The sequence below is a fragment of the Oncorhynchus kisutch genome, linkage group LG17 (genome assembly GCF_002021735.2).
Source record: "Oncorhynchus kisutch isolate 150728-3 linkage group LG17, Okis_V2, whole genome shotgun sequence".
Lineage (NCBI taxonomy): Eukaryota > Metazoa > Chordata > Actinopteri > Salmoniformes > Salmonidae > Oncorhynchus > Oncorhynchus kisutch.
Genome location: NC_034190.2, coordinates 30,274,421 through 30,283,983, shown reverse-complemented (window position 1 = coordinate 30,283,983; position 9,563 = coordinate 30,274,421). Strand labels below are relative to the sequence as shown.

The 9,563-nt window shown below is 46.8% G+C and overlaps 1 protein-coding gene across 1 annotated transcript; it reads right to left on the bottom strand.

Annotated features, from left to right (window-relative positions):
• Positions 1–72: 72 nt before the first annotated feature.
• LOC116354336 (mucin-5AC-like) lies at positions 73–4,476 on the bottom strand. The gene is made up of 7 exons (XM_031793201.1): positions 4,466–4,476; positions 3,911–4,015; positions 3,381–3,610; positions 1,185–3,310; positions 1,071–1,078; positions 605–1,012; positions 73–202 (listed from the first exon to the last, which is right to left on the bottom strand). The coding sequence occupies exons 1-7, from the start codon at positions 4,474–4,476 to the stop codon at positions 73–75; spliced, it is 3,018 nt and encodes a 1,005-aa protein (XP_031649061.1).
• Between the last annotated feature and the right edge of the window lie 5,087 nt (positions 4,477–9,563).

Sequence of the window (9,563 nt, the reverse complement as noted above, 5' to 3'; positions counted from 1 at the left end):
GCAGTTGTCGTTGTAGTGGTCGTAGGAGCTTCAGTTGTAGCTGTCGTAGTAGGTGTGGTTGTTGTCGTAGCTTCAGTTGTAGTAGGCGCTGCAGTGGTCGTAGTAGGTGCTGCTGTTGTCGTAGTAGGTGCTCCAGTTGTCGTAGGTGCTGCAGATGTCGTAGGTGCTACAGTTGTCGTAGTAGCTGCAGTTGTCGTAGGAACTGCAGTTGTCGCAGGAGCTGCAGAAGTAGTTGTTGTGGGAGCTACAGTTGTCGTAGTAGGCGCTGCAGTGGTCGTAGTAGGTGCTGTAGTTGTCGTAGTAGGTGCTCCAGTTGTCGCAGGAGCTGCAGTTGTCGTTGTAGTGGTCGTAGGAGCTTCAGTTGTAGCTGTCATAGTAGGTGTGGTTGTTGTCGTAACTTCAGTTGTAGTAGGCGCTGCAGTGGTCGTAGTAGGAGCTGCAGTTGTTGTTGTAGTGGTCGTAGGAGCTTCAGTTGTAGCTGTCGTAGTAGGTGTGGTTGTTGTCATAGCTTCAGTTGTAGTAGTTGCTGCAGTTGTAGCTGTTTTAGGAGCTACAGTTGTTGTAATAGGACCTACAGTTGTTGCAGGTTCAGCTGCTGCAGTGCTTGAAACTACAACTGATGTTGTAGTAGGATCTGCAGTTGTGGTTGTAGCAGTAGGTGCAGTTGTGGTTGTCATAGTAGTTGCTGCAGCAGTCATAGTGGTTGTAGGAGCTGCAGTTGTAGAAGGTGTTGCAGTTGAGGTTGTCGTAGGAGCTGCAGAAGTAGTTGTTGTTGGAGCTACAGTTGTCGTAGTAGTTGCTGCAGTCATAGTGGTCGTCGGAGCTGCATTTGCTGTAGTAGGTGCTGCAGGTGTGGTTGTAGTAGGTGCAATTGTAGTTTCTGTAGCAGGTGCTCCAGTTGTAGTTGTTGTAGTATCTACAGCTGTTGTAGTAAGAGCTGCAGTGGTTGTCGAAGGTGTTGCTGTTGTGGCTGTAGTAGGGGCTACAGTTGTAGAAGGAGCTGTAGTAGGTTCTGAAGTTGTAGTGGTAAAAAGAGATACAGTTGTCATAGGAGCTGCAGTTGTCATTGCAGGTGTTGCTGTTGTGGTGGTCATCAGAGCTTCAGTTGTAGCTGTCGTAGTAGGTGTGGTTGTTGTCGTAGCTTCAGTTATAGCTGTCGTGGAAGGTGTGGTTGTTGTCTGAGCTTCAGTTGTAGCAGTTATTGTAGCTGTTTTAGGAGCTACAGTTGTTGTAGTAGGACCTACAGTTGTTGCAGGTTCAGCTGCTGCAGTGCTTGAAACTACAACTGATGTTGTAGTAGGATCTGCAGTTGTGGTTGTAGCAGTAGGTGCAGTTGTGGTTGTCGTAGTAGTTGCTGCAGCAGTCATAGTGGTTGTAGGAGCTGCAGTTGTAGAAGGTGTTGCAGTTGAGGTTGTCGTAGGAGCTGCAGAAGTAGTTGTTGTTGGAGCTACAGTTGTCGTAGTAGGCGCTGCAGTGGTCATAGTAGGTGCTGCAGTTGTCGTAGTAGGTGCTCCAGTTGTCGCAGGAGCTGCAGTTGTCGTTGTAGGTGTGGTTGTTGTCGTAGCTTCAGTTGAAGTAGGCGCTTCAGTGGTCGTAGTAGGTGCTGCAGTTGTCGTAGTAGGTGCTCCAGTTGTCGCAGGAGCTGCAGTTGTCGTTGTAGTGGTCGTTGGAGCTTCAGTTGTAGCTGTCGTAGTAGGTGTGGTTGTTGTCGTAGCTTCAGTTGTAGTAGGCGCTGCAGTGGTTGTAGTAGGTGCTGCTGTTGTCGTAGTAGGTGCTCCAGTTGTCGTAGGTGCTGCAGTTGTCGTAGTAGCTGCAGTTGTCGTAGGAGCTGCAGAAGTAGTTGTTGTGGGAGCTACAGTTGTCATAGTAGGCGATGCAGTGGTCGTAGTAGGTGCTGCAGTTGTCGTAAAAGGTGCTCCAGTTGTCGCAGGAGCTGCAGTTGTCATTGTTGTGGTCGTAGGAGCTTCAGTTGTAGCTGTCGTAGTAGGTGTGGTTGTTGTCGGACCGTCAGTTGTAGCTGTAGTGGAAGGTGTGGTTATTGTCGTAGCTTCAGTTGTAGTAGTTGCTGCAGTTGTAGCTGTTTTAGGAGCTACAGTTGTTGTAGTAGGACCTACAGTTGTTGCAGGTTCAGCTGCTGCAGTGCTTGAAACTACAACTAATGTTGTAGTAGGATCTGCAGTTGTGGTTGTAGCAGTAGGTGCAGTTGTGGTTGTAGCAGTAGGTGCAGTTGTGGTTGTCGTAGAAGTTTCTGTAGTCATAGTGGTTGTAGGAGCTGCAGTTGTAGAAGGTGTTGCAGTTGAGGTTGTCGTAGGAGCTGCAGAAGTAGTTGTTGTGGGAGATACAGTTGTCGTAGTAGGCGCTGCAGTGGTCGTAGTAGGTGCTGCTGTTGTCGTAGTAGGTGCTCCAGTTGTCGTAGGTGCTGCAGTTGTCGTAGTAGCTGCAGTTGTCGTAGGAACTGCAGTTGTCGCAGGAGCTGCAGTTGTCGTAGGAGCTGCAGAAGTAGTTGTTGTGGGAGCTACAGTTGTCGTAGTAGGCGCTGCAGTGGTCGTAGTAGGTGCTGCAGTTGTCGTAGTAGGTGCTCCAGTTGTTGCAGGAGCTGCAGTTGTCGTTGTAGTGGTCGTAGGAGCTTCAGTTGTAGCTGTCGTAGTAGGTGTGGTTGTTGTCGTAGCTTCAGTTGTAGTAGGCGCTGCAGTGGTCGTAGTAGGTGCTGCTGTTGTCGTAGTAGGTGCTCCAGTTGTCGTAGGTGCTGCAGATGTCGTAGGTGCTACAGTTGTCGTAGTAGCTGCAGTTGTCGTAGGAACTGCAGTTGTCGCAGGAGCTGCAGAAGTAGTTGTTGTGGGAGCTACAGTTGTCGTAGTAGGCGCTGCAGTGGTCGTAGTAGGTGCTGTAGTTGTCGTAGTAGGTGCTCCAGTTGTCGCAGGAGCTGCAGTTGTCGTTGTAGTGGTCGTAGGAGCTTCAGTTGTAGCTGTCATAGTAGGTGTGGTTGTTGTCGTAACTTCAGTTGTAGTAGGCGCTGCAGTGGTCGTAGTAGGAGCTGCAGTTGTTGTTGTAGTGGTCGTAGGAGCTTCAGTTGTAGCTGTCGTAGTAGGTGTGGTTGTTGTCATAGCTTCAGTTGTAGTAGTTGCTGCAGTTGTAGCTGTTTTAGGAGCTACAGTTGTTGTAATAGGACCTACAGTTGTTGCAGGTTCAGCTGCTGCAGTGCTTGAAACTACAACTGATGTTGTAGTAGGATCTGCAGTTGTGGTTGTAGCAGTAGGTGCAGTTGTGGTTGTCATAGTAGTTGCTGCAGCAGTCATAGTGGTTGTAGGAGCTGCAGTTGTAGAAGGTGTTGCAGTTGAGGTTGTCGTAGGAGCTGCAGAAGTAGTTGTTGTTGGAGCTACAGTTGTCGTAGTAGTTGCTGCAGTCATAGTGGTCGTAGGAGCTGCATTTGCTGTAGTAGGTGCTGCAGGTGTGGTTGTAGTAGGTGCAATTGTAGTTTCTGTAGCAGGTGCTCCAGTTGTAGTTGTTGTAGTATCTACAGCTGTTGTAGTAAGAGCTGCAGTGGTTGTCGAAGGTGTTGCTGTTGTGGCTGTAGTAGGGGCTACAGTTGTAGAAGGAGCTGTAGTAGGTTCTGCAGTTGTAGTGGTAAAAAGAGATACAGTTGTCATAGGAGCTGCAGTTGTCATTGCAGGTGTTGCTGTTGTGGTGGTCATAAGAGCTTCAGTTGTAGCTGTCGTAGTAGGTGTGGTTGTTGTCGTAGCTTCAGTTATAGCTGTCGTGGAAGGTGTGGTTGTTGTCTGAGCTTCAGTTGTAGCAGTTGTTGTAGCTGTTTTAGGAGCTACAGTTGTTGTAGTAGGACCTACAGTTGTTGTAGGTTCAGCTGCTGTAGTGCTTGTAAGAGCAACTGTTGTATTAGGATCTGAAGTTGTGCTTGTAGCAGTAGGACCAGTTGTGGTGGTCGTAGTAGTTGCTGCAGTCATAGTGGTCGTAGGAGCTACAGTTGTAGAAGGTGCTGCTGTTGTGGTTGTAGAAGTAGCTGCAGTTGTTGTAGGAAGTACATTTGTTGTTGTGAGAGTTACAGTTGCTGTCGTTGGATTTACAGTTGTTGGCTCAGGGATTTCAGTTGTAGTTGATGTAGTAGGAGCTGCAGTTATGGTCGAAACTCCATGTGTAATCCAGCAAAACAACACTGCAATTTTAAGATGAATGGTTAAGGTGTTTTGTGGTGCATAATATCAATGTTTCCAAGATTACCCGTCATCAGCATGGTGCAGGTTTTATATCTTCATATTCAATAAATAATTATAATTTGTAGCTACACAAATTAAAGTATGAAATAAATCCCTTGATTGTATAATACCATTTTGATATTAGTACACTTGAGTTGTATTCTATGTTTGTTTTCAAGATGGCACATTTTTCATTACAGTAGTGCGGTAATATAATTCAAGTAATATACAGTAGTGTGGTAATGTTTACCGCTTACAATTTAGTCATTTTCCTTTTTTATATTTTGGAAATGTATTTAATCGAGGTGAGACATTTGACAGTAGACTAGGCAAAATTAAAAATTGCCCCCATGAAATGTCAAAATAAATATATTTGGAAATAATCCTATACATTGTACAGGAACATAATATGCAAAGAATATGTACATCATTGCTCATTATTATAATTACATGATCTAAATGTATATGGTCTCGTCTTGCCTTTTTGGTTGTTAATATTTTGATTCAGGATTAATACACAGGATTAATACACAGGTAGGCAATTTGTAAAAACTGAGTTAGAAACAAGAACACGGAATGACATTGAGTGTAATACATACCCATGGTGATAAAGGTAGCTTTCAGTTTATGTGTCTTCATTTTGATACAGTTGTTTTCTGAATAGGAAGAAAAATCTAAATGTTTTTGACAGGTCATATGAACCACTCTTAATGTGCAACGGTGGATTCCATTCAATGTAATGTGTAACTTGGTAAGGAAATATATGCACTTGAACACATTTAAGTGTGCCTGACCAAGAGGTGTATATAATTATGCATTCAAGACATCTCAGTGAATAAAAGTTTTCAATACTTTTTCATGGATTAACTTGTGTAGAATAGAATAAAAAAATAAGGCAACAAAATGCGGAAGCTTTGCAATTGTGTGTAAACATGGATTTATACACCCTAGTGAAATTATGCAGTAAATCCAGATTAGCATTGCATTTTTTCCATGAGAAATCATCCATTTACTGCATCACTTCAATCATGTTACTTCATAAAAGAGGATAAGTCATTTCAAGTGTTCGAACAGTCTGCCAGCGGCCAGCAGTTCACTCTGAATCCTACGTATACATATTCTGTGAAAGCAATAGGTGTAGTTCATCAAAAAGTTATGTCTAAAAATATAATACATAATACATCAAATAATATAGTAAAACCCACATTAGTGTTGCATTTTTACAAGAGAAATCTGCCTTTTACTGCCTAAAAAGCATATGCTATAATACAGCTGACAAATCCAATTTCCATATTTTTTCAAAGGGAAAGATGATAAATTGAAGATGGGAGTCATGTTTATGTCATTCATTATGACAGCACAAGACATGGCTACATGTTATTATATTCTTGTAAAGAAGACAGGAGGATAAATAACTATACGTAATATTCTCTCACATATAGCAATACTGTAAGGCTAATTCATTATTTTGAAAGGATTGCACATCCATCCATCATGCGGATGAATGGACATCACTTACAGTGCCTTCAGAAAGTAGTCACAACTCTTTACTTTTTCCACATTTTGTTGTGTTACAGCCTGAATTTAAAATGGATTTTGTCACTGGCCTACACATAATATCCCATAATGCCAAATTGGAATTCTATTTTTAGGATTTTTTTAACAAATTCATGAAAAATGAAAAGCTGTAAATTGCTTGAGTAAATAAGTATTCAACCTCTTTGTTATGCCAATCCTGAAATATGCTTTACAAGTCAAATAATTTACACGGTCTATGTGTGCAATAATAGTTTTTAACATGATTTTTGAATGGCTACTTCCTCTATGTACCCCACACATACAATTATATGTAAGGTCCCTCAGTCAAGCAGTGAATTTCAAACACAGATTAAACCACAAACACTGGGAAGGTGTTCCTATGCCTTGCAAAGAAGGGCACTTATTGGTAAAAAAAAGAAAGAAAGCTGTAACGGTTCTCTTGTGGTGAAGGAGAGTCGGACCAAAATGCGGCGTGTAGATTGCGATCCATGTTTAATAAACAAACATAAAACACGAATCAATACAAACACTACAAAAACAAAGAACGTAAAAGAACGTAACGAAAACCGAAACAGTCCTATCTGGTGCAAACACAGGAACAATCACCCACAAACACACAGTGAAACCCAGGCTACCTAAATATGGTTCCCAATCAGAGACAATGACTAACACCTGCCTCTGATTGAGAACCATATCAGGCCAGACATAGAAATAGACAAACTAGACATGAAACATAGAATGCCCACTCAGATAACACCCTGACCAACCAAAACATAGAAATATACAAAGTAAACTATGGTCAGGGTGTGACAGTACCCCCCCCCCCCCCCCCCCCACACCCCCCCACCCCAAGGTGCGGACTCCGGCCGCAAAACCTGAACCTATAGGGGAGGGTCTGGGCATCTGTCCGCGGTGGCGGCTCTGGTGCTGGACGTGGCCCCTACTTCACCGTAGTCTTCCCCCCACCTTGTCCGCTTCCGTGACCTCCTAGCCACGGCAACCCTACTTAATAACACGGGACAGAGGGGCGGCTCGGGACTGAGGGGCGGCTCGGGACAGAGGGGCGGCTCGGGACAGAGGGGCGGCTCGGGACAGAGGGGCGGCTCGGGACAGAGGGGCTCTTCAGACTCCGGCAGCACAGGAGAGGAGGAAGGCTCTGGCAGATCCTGGCTGACTGGCGGATCTGGAAGAGCCTGGTAGACTGGCGGATCTGGAAGAGTCTGGCAGACTGGCGGATCTGGAAGAGTCTGCCGGATCTGGAAGAGTCTGGCAGACTGACGGATCTGGAAGAGTCTGGCTGACTGGCGGATCTGGAAGAGTCTGGCAGACTGGCGGATCTAGAAGAGTCTGGCTGACTGGCGGATCCTGGCTGACTGGCAGATCTGGAAGAGTCTGGCTGACTGGCGGATCTGGAAGAGTCTGGCTGACTGGCGGATCTGGAAGAGTCTGGCTGACTGGCGGATCTGGAAGAGTCTGGCTGACTGGCGGATCCTGGCAGACTGACGGCTCTGGCTGCTCCATTCTGACTGGCGGCTCTGGCTGCTCCATGCTGACTGGCGGCTCTGGCTGCTCCATGCTGACTGGCGGCTCTGGCTGCTCCATGCAGACTGGCAGCTCTGGCTGCTCCATGCAGACTGGCAGCTCCATGCAGACTGGCAGCTCTGGCGGCTTCTTGCGGTCGACAGCTCTGGCTGCTCCATGCAGACTGGCAGCTCTGGCAGCTCCTCGCAGACTGGCAGCTCCTTGCAGACTGGCAGCTCCTTGCAGACTGGCAGCTCCTTGCAGACTGGCAGCTCCGGCTGCTCCATGCAGACTGGAAGCTCCGGCTGTTCCATGAAGACTGACAGCTCTGGCTGCTCCATGCAGACTGACAGCTCTGGCTGCTCCATGCAGACTGGCAGCTCCATGCAGACTGGCATCTCTGGCTGCTTCTTGCAGACTGACAGCTCTGGCTGCTCCATGCAGACTTGCAGCTCTGGCAGCTCCTCGCAGACTGGCAGCTCCTTGCAGACTGGCAGCTCCTTGCAGACTGGCAGCTCCGGCTGCTCCATGCAGACTGGCAGTTCCGGCTGTTCCATGAAGACTGACAGCTCTGGCTGCTCCATGCAGACTGACAGCTCTGGCTGCTCCATGCAGACTGACAGCTCTGGCTGCTCCATGCAGGCTGGTGGCTCTGGCTGCTCCATGCAGGCTGGCAGCTCTGGCTGCTCCATGCAGGCTGGCAGCTCTGGCTGCGCTAAACAGGCGGGAGACTCCGGCAGCGCAGGAGAGGAGGAAGGCTCTGGTAGCGCTGAACAGGCGGGAGACTCCGACAGCGCAGGAGAGGAGGAAGGCTCTGCGCCTCTGTAGGCCTGATGCGTGGTGCTGGCACTGGTGGTACTGGACCGAGAACACGCACAGGAAGCCTGGTGCGGGGAGCTGCTACCGGAAGGCTGGGGTGTGGAGGTGGTACTGGATAGACCGGACCGTGCAGGCGCACTGGAGCTCTTGAGCACCGAGCCTGCCCAACCTTACCTGTTTGAATGCTCTCGGTCGCCCTGCCAGTGCGGCGAGGTGGAATATCCCGCACTGGGCTATGCAGGCGAACCGGAGACACCGAGCGCAAGGCTGGTGCCATGTAAGCCGGCCCAAGGAGACGCACTGGGGACCAGATGCGTAGAGCCGGCTTCATGGCATTTGGCTCGACGCTCAATCTAGCCCTGCCGATACGCGGAGCTGGAATATACCGCACCGGGCTATGCACCCGCACTGGGGACACCGTGCGCACCACTGCATAACACGGTGCCTGCCCGGTCTCTCTAGCCCCCCGGTAAGCACAGGGAGTTTTTATACCAGTGTTTATACTTAATGTTTACCAGTGTTTACCAGTAATTATACTTTGGATGGTGTATCAAAACACCCAGTCACTACAAAGATACCGTCTTCCTTCCTGACTCAGTTGACGGAGAGGAGGGAAACCGCTCAGGGATATCACCATGAGGACAATGGAGACTTTAAAACAGCTACAGAGTTTGTTGGCTGTGATAGGGAAAAACTGAGGCAGGATCAACAACATTGCAGATACTCCACAATACTAACCTAATTGACAGAGTGAAAAGAGGAAAGTCTGTATAGAATACAAATATTCCAAAGCAGGTATCCTGTATGCAACAAGGCACTAAAGTAATAATACAAAAATAAAATGTGGCAAAGCAATTCACTTTTTGTCCTGAATACTAATTGTTATGTGTGGGGCAAATCCAAAACAACACACTACTGAGTACCACTCTCCATATTTTCAAGCATAATGGTGGCTGCATCATGTTATGGGTATGCTTGTAATTGTTAAGGAATAGGGAGTTATTCAAGATTTTTTTTAATCGGACTGGAACTAAGCACGGGCAAAATCCTAGAGGACGACCTGGTTCAGTCGACTTTCCACCAGATACTGGGAGATGAATTCACCTTTCATCAACACAATAATCTAAAACACAAGGCCAAATCTACAGTGGAGTTGCTTACCAAAGAGACAGTTAATGTTCCTGAGCCGCCAAGTTACAGTTTTGACTTAAATATACTTGGAAATGTATGGCAAGGCCTAAAAATGGTTGTCTAGCAATAATCAATAACTAATTGGACAGAGCTCAAATAATTTTCTAAAGAATAATGGGCAAATGTTGCACAATCCAGGTGTGGAAAGCTTTTACAGACTTACCCAGAAAGACTCAAAGCAGTAATCGCTGCCAAAGGTGCTTCTACAAGGTATTTACTCAGGGGTGTGAATGCTTATGTAAATGAGGCTATAACACAGCAAAGTGTGAAATAAGTCAAGGGGTA